We start from the raw sequence: 19,108 nt of genomic DNA on the forward strand, positions 1-19,108 counted from the left end.
AATATGAAGACTGTTAAAATGCTTTATGAAATCCATCTATAATCCCAAGGATAAAAAAGATGTTAGAATGTATAAAGTGGTTTCCAATACAGAGAGAAAAACTTTCATTTCTGTTTAAAAATTTGTATTCACATATATTTAAAATAAAAGGTTTCCACTTTAAACTTCCATTAAATTTCAGATACACAAGATATCTTTTCATAAGTAATATCAGTGATTTGACAAATCACTAAAATCACTGAAATAATGATTTTCCTTTAGATAAGTGGAAGATATGGGCCCTAAGGGCAAGCAACCCATCCATAGTCACACAGTTATCTGAGGGAAAGAGAGGACTACATTTCTCTTTATTCTCTATTAAGGAAACTTTATTTCTTTGTATGAAAAGTAAGAATTTTGTACACATGCCCCCAAAATGAGTGATACTGCACTATAATGAAGATTATAAGGTGCTGCCATTTTTTTGTGTTTTGCAGAATGAAAACACAGAACATTACTATAATTAAACACTTTGATGTAAGACAAAATTTTTTTAAAAATATATTTTATTCATGAGAAACACAGAGAAAGGCAGAGACATAGGCAGAGGGAGAAGCAGGCTCAGTCTGATGCAGAACTCAATTCCAGGACACTGGGATCATGACCTGAGCCAAAGGCAGACACTCAACCACTGAGCTACCCAAGTGCCCCAAGACAGAATTTTTTAAAAAAATATGTCATTATGTAGTAGACAACAAAACAAGCTATATGAGTTTGTTCACAACACCACCACAGAAAAATCAGTCTCTTCTGTCTGGCAAAATCTTTTTAATTTTCTTTAAAAGAAATTAGTTTTGCTACTTCAGCAAGCTGAATATATTTTAATTGGCAAATCTTGTCATTATGTTGTAAGAAGCAACCTTAAAAAGTGAGTTCAAAGAAATCAAATGTTTCTTGGATAGTGAAGATGGATTAACAATAATAGCAAAATTAATATAAATACTAAGGCACAGAGAACCAGCAGGTCTTGTAAAGAAAATACACCTTTCCACTTCATAAAAATCTTTAATTTTCTACTTCTTTACTATCAGTTAAAAAATTAAAAATAATCAGAATATTCTGTATAATGAGGAATGGACTTACATTATCTGAGAATGGTGTGTTTGGATGAAAATCAAGGGAATTTAACTGACTGACAGACTCATAAAGATGGAGTAATTTCAGTTTATTGGCACAAAACTGTAGCAATCCTTCATCAACAGACTCAAGATCTAAAAGGTGGAAGAAAAAATACATTAAAGAGACATGTTTAAAAGACTCACAAAAAGGTTTTTCTTTCATTAATAGTCATAGTATTATATACTTCTCTGATATTCTATTTTATTAAATACTGAGATGTTTAAGATATAACATTACTAAGACAAAGATTAATTTTTCCATCATGGAAAAATGTCCACTTTTTTTTTTTAAGATTTTATTTATTTATTCATGAGAGACAGAGAGAGAGAGAGAAAGAGAGGCAGAGACACAGGCAGAGGGAGAAGCAGGCTCCATGGAGGGAGCCCAACATGGGACTCGATCCTGGGTCTCCAGGATCACACCCCGGGCTGAAGGCTGTGCTAAACCGCTGGGCCACCAGGGCTGCCCTCCATATTTTTTTAAAAAGACATAAGGCATACTAGTATTGGGGTGGTGGGGGATGGGGGTGGGGGAGGCACAGAGAGAGGAAAGGAAAAAAAGAGCTATCTTAGTCTAATACTCAAATTTTTAAAAAATGATCTGAAAACAGCTTTGAAAATACTCTTCACTACCCCATAACTTATATGTTGCCTATTATGCCAATAGACAGAGGACAGATGAATAGAAAGCTGCCTGGTTTTTACCATTGTGGTGGTTAAAGATACTTGGATTCAAGCACAAACTCTGGACTGTGACAGATCTATTCTCAAGGCTGGTAAAGAAACCAAAGTACAATTCTACTTAACATTCTCTGTCAGGGATCCCTAGGTGGCGCAGCGGTTTGGCGCCTGCCTTTGGCCCAGGGTGTGATCCTGGAGACCCGGGATCGAATCCCACATCGGGCTCCCAGTGCATGGAGCCTGCTTCTCCCTCTGCCTGTGTCTCTGCCTCTCTCTCTCTCTCTCTCTGTGACTATCATAAATAAATAAAAATTAAAAAAAAAATTCTCTGTCAATCAGGCTTTTTAAAAAAAGATTAATGCTAGAGAAATACTCTATATTTCTGCATGATAATTTAAATATTTATCATCTAATTTAAAACAATTATTCTTTTAAAAGGCAGACACTTTACCTCCAAGAGTTGGTATAGCTACAATACAACATAGCAAATTAAATAGGCAAAATTTTTTAGCATCTCAATTATGGGTAGAACTTGAAACTAGTGATTTTACAGAATTCCATCAGTGGTATCTGGTTTGCAAGACAAACTGATTTAATAAATTTTGAGACTCTGGTAAAGCCTTGAGGTATGGCTTTATAAGCATCAAGCTTTACAAGCACACTGCTTTTTAAAAGAGATATTTCTAACAAATCGTATGCACTAAAGAAATTCACTATTTTCCAAAAGTCAGCTTTAAACATGTGTTGAAAAAAATCTCAACACTACGATGTTTAAAGTCATGAAAGGGGATACTATGATCTGTTTATTAAACCACTTTAATTGGCTTGTATGTAAATATAAAGTTGGCTTTATACAATTAACATGACAAGCAAAAAGTCACAGCTAGATGAAGTCTACACATTACACACTATAATTTAATTGATGTTAGGAATTCAGGATAAACTGAATTTTGCCGGGTCAGCTGGATAGAGTATGGAGTTAAAAATCCCACAATTAGAGGATGTAATTTTTTTTTTCAAACAAATTTTGAGCTGTAAGAAACAACCAGCAAACTCAGAACTAATAATTTACTCATAGTCTGATTTTGGAAGTCCTTAAGGTTGAGGAAGAGGAAGTGGAGGAGAAAATGTGGATTCCACACACTAAACAGAACATTAATTCAAAGCCTACTTTTTAAAAATCATTATTCAATCAAAACAAAATTTAAAGAATGCTTCATCTACAGAACTTGCTCTCCTCCCACAAAGTTAAATAAAAGACTAGTGACAGCAAGAAAGCCTGTCTATTTTTTGCATACCACCAGCTAACTTTCTCTCATGCTGATGGCTTTCACATGTGTACAACTGTATCAGAATAATGACTTCTCACCATCCTATACTGGTGTCTCTCCTCACAGTAGAAATATTTTAAAAGAAATAGTAACAGAAAGAAACAGTATATATTCAGAGAAAGCTGAGATGAAGATCAGCAAATAGGGAATAAAAAAGTCTCCAAATACTAAAGGTATGAAATAAGTGTTCTTATTTCTTATATGTATTATTTCCACATTGAAGTAACATGATGATATCATAAGCAGTAATAGCTTTTTGTAATCAATTACAAAATTTGAAGCCCAGAACCTCCAATCAGTATAAAGCTTATTACCTTGATTTTTTAAAGTGTCCATTAAAGTCTGAGTGATGTTTCTAAGGCAGGAAAATGGTAAACGTTCACTTGCCAAAATGCTTTCCAAAGCCTAGGAGAAAGATATTGAGCAATTCTAACAATTAGAAGGCAATGGTTTTGTTTGTTAAATTTTATATTTATACCAACACCTTTACTACCCCAAATTTTCAAGGGAAGTTCCATAGTTAAGATGTTTGCCTGTACATACCTGAGGAGAGTTGCATCTTATGTATTATACAACCAATTTCATCTCATGCCCATTATGGGGGAATGACAAAAAGTCCACACTCAGAATGAAACAACTAGAAGGCAACTTGTATTTAACAGAATGGTAAGATGAAACAGGGACCATGACAAAGCTATTCACTGATAAGAAGAGTGTAAGTCTATACTCCACAGGCATAAATGAAAAGCAGAGGCTGTTACTGTTGTGTCAATGATAAAAGCTGATGACAACTTAATTCCTGGTTAATGACTGCATCTGACCATGGCCAGCTGAATCTGGGCCATATACATGCTCCCTACCTCACCCCACCTTCCCCTTCCTGCCCCTCCCTCAGTAGATACTTAAGAGACTCCACCACCAGTTCCAAAATCTCTCTTTATGCCTAAAGAAGCAACCATCAGAATAACCAATGGGTAGACACAGCAGTTAAAGTTCATACTTATCCTCTCATATTAGCTCATTAAACTTTTTTTTTTTATTGATGCGAGTAAATAATTTCAAAAGTAGGCTGAGAATGTAGCATGACGCAAAGATTGTAACACAAGCACCTGTGTGTGTGCGTATGTGTGTCTAGGTAAGAAATGGGCTCAGAGGGTGTTTCAAGAGGGTGATCAAACCCATGATGAGGCAACTACATGGTGGATATAAAGAAAGTGACTGAAAAAGGCAAATACTCAGCAAAATGTAATTATCTCTGATCTATCTAGCAGCTGGCTTGCCTATTATTCACTCTTCCAAAGCCTCAAATATTTTTTTTTCTTTTAGTGCTGAAAACAATACACAACTTTCACTTTCAGCATTTTTTATAAAATTCAGAGTTTCACACACAATTTAGTATAGTTTTTTAAAAAGTCACGACAGTTTGTAGTATGCTAACCTTTCCCAATTTTTTATCCCATGATGTAAGATAAGAAAAAAAATGGCACCAAAATGAGAAGGCTTGTTTGAGTTATAACCCTCCTTTTTTTACTACAGGTTCTCTAAACTACCTCTCTTGGATGCCCACCTATCTATCATAGGAATGTCATCTTTCATAACTAAGACTTTGCCCTGAGAAAAAATGAGAACCCATTAGCCCTGTCAGTAGAATGGAAAACTTAATTAAAGTCACAGAGACTTGAATGGCTTGGTCATTTAAATGTCTATTAGGGGTACCTAGGTGGCTCAGTCATTGAGCGTCTGTCTGCCTTTGGCTCAGGTTGTGATCCTGGGGTTGTGGAATCAAGTCCCACATCAGGCTCCCCATGGGGAACCTGCTTCTACCTCTACCTACGTCTCTGCCTCTCTGTGCCTCTCATGAATAAAGAAATAAAATCTTAAAAAAAAAAAGTCTATTGATTTCAGCTCAGGTCATGATCTCAAGGTTGTGAGATCAAGCCCTTCATCGGATTATGCACTGGGCATATAGCCTGCTTAAGATCCTTTCCGTCTCCCTCTACCCCCACTCCCTCACCACCACCCGTCTCTTTAAAAAAAAAAAAAAAGTCACAGGGACTTGCCTGTTCTATAATAAAATAAAAAAGCACTTAAGAAAAATCACTGCAATATGAAAATAAAAGGGGATAAAAAAATCAGTATTTGCTAAGTTCTCCCACATATCTATCATTATTCTAGTCATTGTGGATTATGAAATGGACATATTTGGGGAGGTCCCTACTTGAAGGAGCTCAAAAGAGGTAAAAAGGAAAAAAATGGTGAGCTGTGATTCATATACATGAATTAGAGAACAAGTAGCCATTAGCTCTCCAGTTCTGATTAGAAGTAGGGTAGGAGTTGAGAGGTATCCATGGGGATTGAAGGGTTATGTAAGAATTGATAGAGTTAAAACCTGAGCAGCATTATGAGGAGTTTGGAGAAGGTGAGAATGAAAGAAATCACAGTGAGTTATCATATTAGAACCACCCACCTGGCAAAAGGCAACAAGTCTGACAATACCATGGGACTCTGAGGCTGTGGAGCAATAGGCCCTCTTACACAGTATGAGTGGAAACATAAATTAGTGCAAGTATTTTGAGAAGCAATCTTTTCATCAACGAGTACAGCCAGAGAAGCTCTTCCCCTACAATTCCCCTCTTAGGCACAAACTCAAGAGAAGTTCTTGCATATGTGCACCCGGGGAAATAAAGATACATGACATCTGATGTACAAGGACAATCACAGTATCATTGTAATAGGAAAAAACTGGAAATAACTTAAATGTCCACTGACAGGAGGAGTGAATAAAGTATAGTGGTAGACTCAGTGCACATCCACTGCAGCTACATGCATCAGCATAGAGGTCTCAAAGAAACATAATGTCGAAGGAATGAAGTCATAGAAGACATGGAGCATGACTCCATTTATATAAAGTTTTAAAAGGCAGAAAATGCATCAATGTCTGAAAGAAGCTATACAGAAATATAACTATAAAAAGCAAAAGAGAGAGAAACACAAAATTCTCAACACTTGTTACCTTAGGAATGAGAGAAGGGGCTTGAAAAGGTGTACGTAGAGCTCTTCAGAGTTCTTGGTAACATTCTATTTCTTAAGATGGGTGGTCATACATGTGTTCGTTATTATTCTTTAGTCAGAATACATGTCATGTATAGATGTGTGTGTATGTTTAAAACATGGACACATGTGTATGGTAATGTTACTTCATTTTAAAAAAAAGAAAGAAGGAAAGGAAAGACAATGGGAACTTCTATATGTGAATATAAAAAGGATGCATGAATAAAAACAGGAAAAGAGGAGGTTATTCTATCATGTTTGGAGGAAAAAAGGAAAATAAAGACTTTCTTAAGAGAAATATGTCACAGCTACTCAGCAGGAACATTCACATATCATACATACTTGTTTCTTTGTTGCAGGATACTTAATATCAAGAATTAATTCCTTTATTTGTGTTTCAACCAAATCTACAAAGAAAAAATTAAAATTTTCACTTTTATTATAAAGTAAACTGTATTCTGAAAGAATAATGCACATATTTGTAACCATCAGCCTAAAAGACTCCTGGTTGCTCTCACATTATTGTTTTATTGTTACAAATTTTAATATCTCCCAGAGGGTATGCCTCATGTTTATAGAGCAATTCCAATAAAAAGTATACATGATAATCTGCACCTCACCTTATCTCCAGGAATTAAAACAGCTAGCAAATGAACTGAAATATTTTGATTGCTGCGTGTAGAATACACTACAAATTTAGAAAATGACATAGGAGCATGTGTTATTTTTACAAAGGACACACACCGAGATTTGGAGATCTAGTTTTCAGCAGGGCTGCCAGTTTCTTCACGAGGTGCATGTCCTTGGCTCGTTCGCACTTCTTGTCACTAAAACAGAAAATACAACAAATTCTTATAGAATGTGAAATCGCTTTCCTTCTACGTCTGACACACTCCAACTCTCTCGTTTTATATTCTTCCTACTTAACTTCAAAGATATCTGTCTACTGAGAAAACAAGGAACAGTAACTACAAAGCAAACAGCAAAATAAGAGATGGAAAAGTCAGTGGAGGGACACTTCATGAATCTTACCTCAGGGCTAAATGGAAAGGAACATTTACTGTTTTCACACTTCCAGACACTGGATCAACAAGACAGATCTGGTAAGTCTGTGGCTGCCAACTCTGACTGGTAACGTTATTTAAGCCCATTATTTTATAGCCAGGATACAGAAGCCTGAGGAAATTGCAAACCAATATGGTAAGAATATTAGAGAAAAAGGGGAAATGCCACAAGTGCTTTTACGATAGGTAGGGACCCCTGCGTTATTATCAATTCAGGAGCACTAATAAGAAAAATAAACACGACCTGATACCAAAGAATAATAAAAATAGATCCTGACTGGTAAAGTTCTGCCTTGGTAAAATGTGCGAGGAAATGAAATGAGTCAGGCCTGTGTAGCAATGGCAAACACAGCCTTCACCCTCACTTAACATCGTCACCACAGGAATCTGAAGGAATCTCTCCTTTTGAGCCATGGAGACAGCCTGAGGAAGGGATGGGGACAAATGGCAGCACTCCAGGTAACTTTATTAAATTCAGTAGCATATCATGGCCTTTTCAGTAAGGCTTTGTTATTAAATCCTTAATCCTTAATTAGATAGCAGGCACTTGCAGGGAAAACCATAATAAAGAACACTGCAATTCTCAAACAACCTGCAATCTAATAAGGAGCTTTAATAAAAACTTCAATCAAAGCATTCCTTTTTGTCACTAGGAAAATGCCAGGGTTTACAGCTTACCTGCAGTGCTTTCCCACGTTGAAAGCACCTACTCTAGGCCCCTGCTGTGTGCTCCACACTTCTAAGATTCCCCTTCTTGGTGCATAGATCACGAGGAACTGAGCCACTCGACTTGGACCCTGAGTATTTCCAAAGGGGGAAAAATCCGCCTTTTCTGGTACTCTTTCATGGAGGTCCTCCACGATTTGGATCCAACCGATCTGTGCATCTCTATATCCTTGGAGACGGAGGAAAAGGGAAGCTAATTAGTTAATCTAGGTTCAAGTGCAGCCTTCTGAAGCACTGTGGGATATTTCAGCAAGGGGTTTGAGAAAAGCTATAAAAGTACATTATCTTTTTATTATGAAATATCTTAAATAGGAAGCAATAATTATAATAAATACTGACTCAATCCCAAAGCCTTATTAAATCTTAGTACATTGTTATATTTGCTTCCGATCACTTTTTTCCTTAAAAAAAAAAAAAAATCATTATGACTTTTTGAGTACCCTTCCTCTATCCCATTCTCTCCCCTCCTTCTCTTAAAAAAAAAAATCTAAAAAAAGAAAAAAACCCTCTCCCTTTAAAAAACCTGGGAGAGGTTATCAGGTTTGGATTTTAAATAAAAGTCCAATTAAAATATAAGAGAAAGAGATCAACTTGACTTCCTGCTTTTCAAATCCCTTGGTGCTATGCAGATGGGGAGAATATGGTACAAGGTGGTGGCAGGAAGCCCCAGCCTATGAGAGACAGATGCAGCTAACACAGTCTTCCAACTCAGTCCCTTCCACAGGCAACTGACCCCACTCTCTTCCAGGTGTGGGGAAAACAGCACTAGCTGCCAAAGGAAAAAGCAACAATGCCAGCAACAGGATCGCTACACTGGATCTGGACCAGCTGATATACCTATGTCTTCTATATTCTGGAAAAGTCTTGCTGAGACCCACCCTTGATGTAATCTCAGAAGACAAACACCAAGGAGAAATGATGTATCTGCAGTGCTGAAATCTAGATCTACAGACACCTAAACACATAACAGGCAACCACTGCAAGAATTCTCTGGCAAGAAGGTGATAAGGGTCTCAACCTGTCCAGAGTATCTTAATGTCCTCCAATCCATTATTCTTCACATTGCTGAACACAGACTAGACTGCATCACAACTGTAATTTCTAATTAGTAATCTGTGCTGAACGTTACTATTCCAGATGATTCAAAAAAATGCATTCTCCCTTCTTCCTTGGTCAAAAGAGATTTTATTTTTTTCAGGTTGACAGTGTGCCTAGACATTTTCAAGTCTCCCTCATAGCTGGGTATGACTTATATGACTAAGTCTCAGCTAATGCACTGCAGAAAAAGCTTGGCAAAAAATCATCTTCAAAGTGGACTGGCTCAGTTGGTAGTTCTTCTTCTTCCTTTCTTCCTTCCTGGAATGCAGATAAGAAGGCTGGAGCTCCAGCAGCCATCTGAACCATAAAATAACCTTGAGTGGGTGGGGAGGTTCAAGAAGTGAAACTGGGTTCCTGAGGATATCATGGGCATATCATATTAATCCTGAACTTGGGTTTTTTATTAGCAGCTAACTACAACTCCTAACTGACATATTACCAAGAAATTTAAGTAAACTAACCCAAGCATACGGATATGGAAGTCAAGTCAGCAAAGATGGGTTTTGACATCTTTAGTTTGAAAGACTTAGCATTCTAGATTTGAAGAGAACGTGTGACTTAAGCATGACCTTGTGAAGTGGAATGAATTTAACAGGGGCAAGAAATTTGACAATGGGAATTTGACAATGACAGTAAGAACTGAAAAGTAAACAAGGAAGAGACTAAAAGTACCTATATAATTTGATCAGACTTAAAGGACAGATCAATTGGACTACTAGATCAAGTGTTACTAACATGAGTTCATGCTAAAAGGAAAAAAAAAAAGACAGCATAAACATAATGGATTAAGCAATGCTGTCCACTAGAAGCTGAAGGATAATAATACTGCTCAACTACTGGGGTAAAAAAAATAACTTTTTTTTTCTGGATTTTTATAAGAAAGTACCTTTCCACATGCGTATTGCAATTCCTCTAGCTACATCCAATAAAATCACTCTGCCAAAATCATCTGTTACTGCTGCCAGTGTGTTACATGGAGACAGACATATACTTTCACCATGGCGTCTAGAATCTGGAAGTCCAAATCTGATATTTAAAAGAAAATAAAAAGCTCAAATCAAATTCCAATCTCGAAAAAACTGACAGAATCATGAAATGCATTAACAAAATAGACCAAATTTATTTTTAATAAAAAATTGTAAGCCCTGCACTGATTACTGTTTATTAACTAATCACACCAGACATTTTGCAACACGAAATGCATAAGAAGTTTCTTCCATTATAAAATAAAAATACCTAAATTTTATTTCAAAGATTTTCTATATAGATATCCATCTTTTATTTTTAGAGAATATCAAGTAAAACTATCTTTTCTTGATTGTCATGTCATAGGAAATAGTGCCCTCACAACCAATTAAATTTTGGAATACTCTGCTGCCACAAAGGCATCTTTTGTCTAAGTTCGATTTTCTAATCTCTTCTTTCTGCTAGATATCATATTCTTCTGACACCAATGTACCTGCCTAAAGAACTCCCCCTCTTCTAAATAATTTTCTCTCAACTGTTCTTGGTCTATAACCAATCTTACTAGAACTGTAAGATAAAAGTAGAGGTACGGCAAAACAAGCAGGTGTGCTCACTTAGAGCAAGTCCCTGAGACAAAGTGCCCTGATGTTATTACATCTATTTGGAGGCACAGAGCCATCTGGACTACTTCTTGATTCTTCAGTGAATTTAGAAAATGTGAGGTGTTCCAATATTTTAAAAAGATGAAAAAAATCTTAGAGGATAATCTTCAATAAATTTTAATAGATCTCTTTGACAAACATCTACAATGGGGAGAGAATTGTTTCCCTTCATGATAGTATTCTCTATTAGGTAATAAAAATAATTTAAAAACAAAATCAAGCAAGAATCATGCCTTCTTGCCCCAAAGCCTGACAAATACACTATCCTACAGCACTACTGAAGTAAACAAAAAAGCACAACCCTGCATTCTAAAGACTGCTTGAAGGCATGGGAATCCTTGTTTTTATGTTTTTTAAAGAAATCACTAAGCATTTTTAAAGTTTATATAGCTTACTGAAAAACGAAACTTAAAGAAAAAATCAGCTGTCACAAAACTAATTTTCTTGCAACCTAAGCTAAAGTTATAGGTGTTTGTTAAAAAAAAAAAAAAAAAAAAAAAAAAAAAGAAAAAAAAGCACACTCAGCACATACATCTTGAGCACCCACTATAGGACAGGGAGATAGCTGTGACCAAACTGGGGAAGACTCACTCTCCTCATGGACTTTATATTGTGATAGAAGCTCCTAAACCTCATTAGATCAACAGTCAACTAAGCACACTGAAAGACTATAAATTTAACAGTACATTTTTTAAAATATGAAAATCTGAGAAGAACACGACAGACTTGCCTTACAGCTAATGGGGTGGCTGGCTCCACCTTTGGTTTTTGCTTCTGCACTGCTTCCTCTTCGTGCTTGCTCTTCCAACCAAGCCAACCACTGAACAGAAAGAAAATTTAGAATAAAACCGATGCTTTCAGCATTTTACTGTGCAAATTACCAACACAGATGTTAAAACTGGGCAAGATACAGATAATTTTACAGGGAACTGTGGTAGGATTACCTGGCAGCATTAAATAAAGCAGAAGTGAGTTTACTTGCGACCGCCAGTGCCACATGAGACAGCAAGGGTTGTGTGCTCCCCTGGAACATAGGACACGTGAAAGAGAAAACTGAATGGCTGACAAAGACATAAAACATATTTTCTAAACAGGGCTTACTTTTAAAAGTTTTGAAGAGCTGTAAAGTCTGGACTAGTAAAAATATTCAGCATCTTTCAGACCATACAATAAAATCTTTTTTAGGAGGCAGAGATACAATCAAACGTTTTAACTCTACAGTAGGAAATAAAATCACTAGTAAGCTATTTTGTCTTCAGGATTTCCCTCCTTTAATTGTAATTTAATTGAAAAAGTTTAAACTAGGATGTTAAGATGGCGTTATTCTGTCAGAGCCATAGACTTCCTATCTACACACAACTGGCTCTTGCCCCTCTTTTTTTTTTTTAATATGCCTTTTTATTAAAGTAAAGAGAAAGCTTAGACAATTCTGAGGAGGTGGGCTTTTTAAGCAAGAAATAAAAGACAAGCAAGTCCAGCACCTAACTGTCCCCTATTTTAGGAAACAATTTCCACCACTTACATCAACTATACTTGGCCGCTTTACAATTCCTGATTACTCAAATCCCTGGTGGGCCGACATTCATAACCCTGAGTGGCCAATTATCACATCAATATTTAAAGACAAATCAACTATCCAAGAACCAGGGGCATCAGAAACAGAAGAATCTATTTTACACTGACTTTAGTACTTTCTCAGTTCACCTAAAAAATTTAGAAGGAAGTCAGCATAGACTAATTTTAGCTTCAGTTGAAACATAGAAATGTAAATTACTTAATCTTTCTAAAGCTAACTTGTAATATCCAATTTGCAGACAAGTTGAGAAACCAAGAGAGGTCTTACTCATGATCAGTGATGAAACTCTTACCTCCAAAGCATAGAAGAAGCCAGTAAATGGATTGGACCCAACGGTGATGTACTGAGACATGGCAGGTAGACTGTTTTTAATTGCTGCATTAAATCCACCTATGTTGGAGGCAGTCTTCATTTGGTCAAAAGGGGAGAGAGTCATAATACCTGTTTTAAAACAACAACAGCAACAACACATGAACTGAACACACTGAAATGGCATTGTCATTTTAGGTCATTAAATTTTTATATCAATTCCATTTGAAGATGCAAACTGCTTAGTTTAACAAATAAAAGTCACTTTTAAAATCTACAAAATCAATGTCATAAAATATTCATAAGATATTAAAGTGCTATCTATTTTTCTAAGCCATAAAATACAAAACAAAATTTAAATATTAATTTTTTAATGATACAAAACTCAAACAGTACAAAAAGTATACCGTCTGTAGATCTCCAGGTATTAATTGGTTCTTAGAGGCAACAACTGAAACAAGCTCTAATGCTGCTCTCCAGAGATGTTTTACATACATAAATGACAACATACCAAGTAAGCAGATGTGTGCCTTATTTTTTTATTTAATAAAATATCAAAGAAACATGCCTCATTCTTCTCAATCACTCAGAATATTCTACTATATGACCATACCATAATTGATTTGACCTACTGATGGATATTTAGGTTGTTTCCCATCTTTTGTCACTACAAATGATACTGCAATATATATCTTTGATATGTCTCTGCACACCTACATGTCTGTGTGGAAAACTCTTATAGACAGAAGTGTGGGCTCAAAGGGGATCACATTTTTAAAAACTTTATCAAATTCTGTTATACTGGATTCCATAAAAGTATTGCTAATTTACCAAATTTTGGTTTCCACCAAAAAGGTCAGAGAGCATCTGTGCTCCCATACCCCTATTAACACAGCAAACACAAACACTTTCAAACGTTAACTTTGTAGTCCAGAAATCCCCAACCTTTTCTAAGGGAGAGTTAACTTTTCATTTCCCCAAGACTCTAAGAGCAAAGCAGACACCGATCACATGCCTGTGTGGAGCAGCAGAGGAAAAACCAAGGTCATGTAAACTCACCAGGGAGGGTGGTAGGGAGAAAAAGACAGGGGGAAATAAGCTTAGAGATCTAGGGAGTAAAGATGTACTGCTAAGATTCCAACCTATGTGGACTCAGGCACACATACCATAACTGAGTACTCATCTGGGATGTGAAGATACCCAGTTGGGAAGTGCTAAACTCAAATACACCATAGAATGGAACATGAGTTATTCTAATTTCCATATACAGGTGTTGCCTCTACTTTGCTTGCAAATGGTCAAAAAACACATTGTACCTGAAGAAGAGTCCTGGGAAAGGAAATACTGTCAAGGAATTCATGAGCAAACTATTAGCTGGATTTAGGAATTAAAGTGATCAAGTAACTTGTAGAAGTTGGACTATTCTGAAAGATCAGAGTGCGTGGCTCACGCTCATAAATGAATTCATGATTCAACATAAAAAATATTTTCACTACATGATAAAAATCTGTACAAGTTTGGTCTGAGTCTACCAGAATGAAATCAAAGGGTGAATTGTGTGGCACATAAATTGAAATTTAAGTTTTATTTATTTTTTTTGGCAGGTGAAACAATTTTATTTCACAGTTGTCTTTAAAACCACAAAGACGTGCTTGCTTCGGCAGCACATATACTAAAATTGGAACGATACAGAGAAGATTAGCATGGCCCCTGCGCAAGGATGACACACAAATTCGTGAAGCGTTCCATATTTAAAAAAATAAAAATAAAAAAAATAAAACCACAAAGACATTATGTTCTTCATATAAAAACATTAGTACAGATAACTATACTTTCTAGAAAATGATTATATAGACCCTCTCAAAGAAAAATGCACACCATTATATGGTTCAGACAAGTTACTTGGGAAAAACACATCTGGACCGATTCCTAAAACATACCAGAAGACCACGCTGCATCTTTTGGTTCAAAGTATAGATTACTGTCCTCAGTAAGGGCTCCTGCATTCTTACATATTTGATAATACACATATAGACTGGTTAATGACTTAATGCTCCATTGCATCAGCCTTTTCTAGAGGTTCATCAGCAGGTTGAGCAGGCTGTGCCTTTCTCTGTGGTCTTTCTTCAAGACCTTCCAGGAACGGAGATACATCATCATCATCATCATCATAAATCGTAAACTCCAAGTCTTTACCAACAATTCCAATGGAAACATTCTTTGTAGTTAGGTCCTGTTCTGCAGAAAGTGTCTCTCGTAAGGCACGCAGACCATGTTTAACCAGTTCATTCAAATTGCACTCCACAAACCCAGACATATGTCTCTCCAAGTAAGTACGAGCTGATTGAGAACAGGCTCCAATGGACATGGCTCTACAGTCAAAATAGTTGGCAGATGGACAGGTTTGGAAAATGTGAGGGCCCATATCATCATAACCAGCAATAAGCAGTCCAACACCATATGGTCTCCGGCCATACCGTTGTGTTGGTATCTGGGTCTTGCTTCCAATTAGAGATACAGACAAGACACAGGAAGAGGTCTTTCAAATACAAATCTGGAATCCAAACACTCCTGGCGCATAAAATTACATAACAGTCTAGCATCAGCAGAAAGTCCCACAATTGAGATACCAATATGGTTATCAACATGAAGAATTTTCTTTTGATGAGTTGCAAGCTCTGACTGTGCTCTCTTCAATGCAACCAACACTGCATGGGTTTTTGATTTCAGACCAACTGTGGCTGAACCTTGTTTGACAGCTTCCATTGCATATTCAATTTGATGAATCCTGCCCTGAGGGCTCCAAACAGTGACGTCATTGTCATACTGGTTGCGAAACATGGTTCCGGCGCAGGTTCCGCTGCCGAAATTTAAGTTTTAAAATAACTTCCTCATGTTCCTACACACTACAGGTGGGAGTATAAATCGCTTTAAGCTACCCAGAGGACAATTTCCTGATACATATCAAAAATTTTAAGTGAGTTTAGTCTAATTTATTCTGAAGAGGTGATGGCTGATCAGTTCTTTCCATCCTCACCATTACAATCTTCCCCTTCCCACAATTCCAGTCATCTACTTTCAGTGCCAGGCACATCTAGATCCTGTTGTCAACTGTACAGCCTCTGAAACCTTGATTTCAAGCATAGCACCTTTTGACAACCAACTCGTGGCTTTCCATCCTACTTAGTAAGCCCTATAATAATTTCACCATATCATCAAGAGTTTTAATTCACTAACTCTACTATTTTTTCACTACTGAGTAACTTCTGCATTCATTCCCCTTATCTGGCTTAGATTTTTGTTGCATCATAATCATTCTCTTGCAGACACCTACAATTGCTCTGTGTGTCTCTCTCACACACACTCAACTGGCGAAATCCTAATCTGGATGAACTAAACTTTCTGCATCCTCCACTGTTTACAGCAGAACAGCTGACCATTGCCAGAAAAAAACAATACATCTGGGTTTCAAAGTAAGGCTCACAGACAAATGGACATCCAAGACCAGCCCCAAATCCTACTGTCCTCCTCGACCCTTACCCCGACGCCTCCATGCCACTCATTTCCCACAGTCTACATCTTACTGACGACATCCCTGTGGTATAGAGAGCTGTCCTGCTGTCTATACTGCGGCATAAGGGGTGGAATCTAGAGGACCTGAGTAACTAATCTTAGCATTATATTTCATTGATTTAAGGTAAATGAAGATACAGTTTATTGAAAGCCCCTCTTTCTCCCTTCATATTTTTCCAATATACACATATTTCAATTTTTTATTAAATTCGCATTTACTGTTTTCATTAAGAATGATGTAAATATTACTCACTGCTGAGACATGCTGCCTACTGTAATAACATTTCCTTAGATGTGAGTTTTTTTTGTATATCCTGAAAATCTGAGGTCTTTCCACACTTTGAAACACCTTAGTATAAATATTAATATAATTTATATTATAAATTATAATTTATAGTTAAAAATACATATTAAAATATAATATTTATAAATTATAATTTTAAATATAATTTATTAAACATTAAACCACTATTAAAATTAAGAATTAAATATTACCATTATTATAATATGAATACTAATTTAAATCTTAAATAAATTTCCATAAAGTCAAACTCATTGGATAATTTTCTAGGTCTATTATAGTGGCTCCAGAAGACATCTTTGACAAAATAATATTTGAGCAGAGGCTTGAATGAAGTGAGAAAGCCATGTGGCTAGCTGGGTAAAATTTTCCAGGCAGAAGGAGCAACAATTACAAATGTTCTCAAGTGGAAGAATGCTTGATGTGTCTAAGGGAAAACAAAGAGTTAACATGGTGGAACACACGGAGGGGATACCAAAGAAGATAAAGGTGAAAGATGTACTATAAAGCAGGCAATGTCAAGCCTGGATGCCTCTGTAAAACCTTTGGATTTTATCAGGAATAAGACAGGAAGGCGTTATAAATAATATTTTGTGCAGAAGAGTGACAAAAACATGACTTACATTTCAAAAAGAATATTAGCTGCTAACTGGTGAACAGATTTTAGGGAGGGAAGAAAGGAAGCAGAAAGACCAGTTAGAATGTTTTTTTCCTCAACAGTTCAGACAAGACACAATGGTAGCTAAGACCACCGCACTAACAATGATGGAGATGAGCAGTGGCCACATAGTGTCTACTGCGCAGAAAGAGACAAATGGGAGTTTGGATGAAAAACATGAGAAAAAAGAGAGGTCAAGGATGACTCAGAGTCTTCTGGTGTGAGCAAAAGAAGAGATGATACGGAAGAAAAAAGGAGGAACAAATTTGGGGGAGGAAATGGAGAATTCTTTTTGGATATGTTAAGTTTAGATAGCAAGGTGGACAAATTTCGTAGGAGCTAGAAAAGGAGCATGAATTTTAAGGAAGAGGTGAAGACTGGATATAAAAATGGAGATGCTGTGATTCAGTTTCCTGTTCTTGTGTTTCTAATTTTTGAAAGTAGGAGTGGAAATATTTCTCCTTTGACCTACTCCAATCTAGCCTTCATCCTCACTGGTATCAAAAATTTTAAGTGTGTTTAGTCTAATTTATTCTGGTCCAGTGCTCATATCATAAAGTGCTCATATCAGATTCAATGCAGTGCTCTGTGTTGTCAAATTCAAAGGACCTTCTCCTTTTCCTGAATTCTATAAAGCATTCCAAATTTTCATCAATAATCTAGACTACTTCTCTAAACTTCAAACACATATGTCTGCCTACTTGACACCTCCATTTGAATGTGTAATTGTGTCACAAGTTAACCTGTTAAAAAAACGTAACTCTGATCTGTCCCTCTCAAGCCTCTTCCTTCTCCTTATTCTTATTTTTGTAAAGTCTGATCATGCACTATTTGCTTAGATTTAAAAACTAAGAAATCCTTAAAATAAAATAAAAAAACCAAGAAATCCTTGAATCTTTCTTTTCTGTCATTTCTCATAACCATCCTTTTCCAATTGCAAAATGTATCTTAATTCTGTCTACTCCTACTCTACTGGCGTCCACCATAGGCAAAGTTGTCATTTTCCCCTAGTACAACAAGCTCCTTGTCTCCCTGCCTTTACTAAAAAGTAAAAAGTAAAATAAAAATTTTACAAGCCTCTCTCTAAGCAGCAGGTCAGCAGGATAATTTTAAATATCCCATACCCAGACTCATCAATGACATCCACTGTATTTAAAATAGAATCCAAACTCCTTGCCTTACATGATCTGACCCCGGTCTACATCTCTAACCTTGTTCCACTGACCCTTACTCTTTACAATCAAGTCATATGGACCTTCTTCCTGTTTCTCTGGACTTTGAGGCCCCACAGGCCTTGGTCTTTGCTGTTTCCCCTGACCAGAATGCTCTTCCTACACCTCTTCAAATAGCTGGCTCCTTCTCACCCATCACATGTTACTTCCCTGGAGAAACCTTTCCTCACCAGTCTACCTGATGTGCCCTCTCTCTTTACTCTCCATCAAAACCCTCTGCTTATTTTCTTCGTGACACATACCAACATTTGGATATTACCAAATTATTCATTTGGTTTAATTATTTATTGTGTGTCTCCCTATCACCAGAATGTAAGCTCCATCAGGGCAGGGTCCTCTCTGCCTTTTATTTCTAGCTCCAATATTAATTAGCACCAAAGACATAATAAGTATTCACTGCTTTGTTGAATGAATTCATTAAAACTTTACATAAAGATGTACATGCATAATAAAGTCCATTGTATCTTTTTTAAAAAAAAATCATTTTGTAGGCTGGGAGATAAATGAATAGAATAATATTTTTTATCCAATCATTTTTCCTAGCCCATTTCAATGTTCCAAAGTTCAATTAACAGAACAGGGAAGCTACCTTGAACTGAACTCAACACTTTGGAATTTTGTGCAAAAAAAGTAAAGATGAACTGTCTACCAGTAAAGCGCTTACTGTAGAGTATTCCACAGGAGAACTATGCAACAATAAACAAAGAGATCTGGGTATCAGGT

The 19,108-nt window shown here is 36.4% G+C and overlaps 1 protein-coding gene, 2 non-coding genes and 1 pseudogene across 6 annotated transcripts in view; 1 reads left to right on the forward strand and 3 right to left on the reverse strand.

Annotated features, from left to right (window-relative positions):
* The window catches only part of RAB3GAP2 (RAB3 GTPase activating non-catalytic protein subunit 2), a 100,019-nt gene that overhangs the window by 32,790 nt on the left and 48,121 nt on the right, over positions 1–19,108 (reverse strand). For all 4 annotated transcript variants that reach the window (XR_007409199.1, XM_049106995.1, XM_025420972.3 and 1 more), the window contains exons 10-19: positions 12,605–12,753; positions 11,681–11,760; positions 11,467–11,556; positions 9,995–10,134; positions 7,963–8,179; positions 7,253–7,396; positions 6,965–7,047; positions 6,563–6,627; positions 3,484–3,574; positions 1,123–1,250 (exon numbers count right to left, since the gene is read on the reverse strand). Coding sequence is in view for 3 of the 4 variants with exons in the window: in XM_049106995.1 (XP_048962952.1) it covers positions 1,123–1,250; positions 3,484–3,574; positions 6,563–6,627; positions 6,965–7,047; positions 7,253–7,396; positions 7,963–8,179; positions 9,995–10,134; positions 11,467–11,556; positions 11,681–11,760; positions 12,605–12,753 (1,187 nt within the window). In the remaining variant the exon portion in view is untranslated. The remainder of the gene's footprint in view (positions 1–1,122; positions 1,251–3,483; positions 3,575–6,562; positions 6,628–6,964; positions 7,048–7,252; positions 7,397–7,962; positions 8,180–9,994; positions 10,135–11,466; positions 11,557–11,680; positions 11,761–12,604; positions 12,754–19,108) is intronic.
* Positions 13,019–16,536, reverse strand: LOC112643121 (proteasome subunit alpha type-1-like; annotated as a pseudogene).
* On the forward strand, positions 14,270–14,376 carry LOC112643290 (U6 spliceosomal RNA). Its single transcript, XR_003125763.1, has one exon. It is a non-coding gene; the product is annotated as a U6 spliceosomal RNA (small nuclear RNA).
* Positions 18,869–19,000, reverse strand: LOC112643287 (small nucleolar RNA SNORA36 family). The gene has a single exon (XR_003125759.1). It is a non-coding gene; the product is annotated as a small nucleolar RNA SNORA36 family (small nucleolar RNA).

This window comes from Canis lupus, chromosome 38, assembly GCF_003254725.2.
Source record: "Canis lupus dingo isolate Sandy chromosome 38, ASM325472v2, whole genome shotgun sequence".
Taxonomy (NCBI): Eukaryota; Metazoa; Chordata; class Mammalia; order Carnivora; family Canidae; genus Canis; species Canis lupus.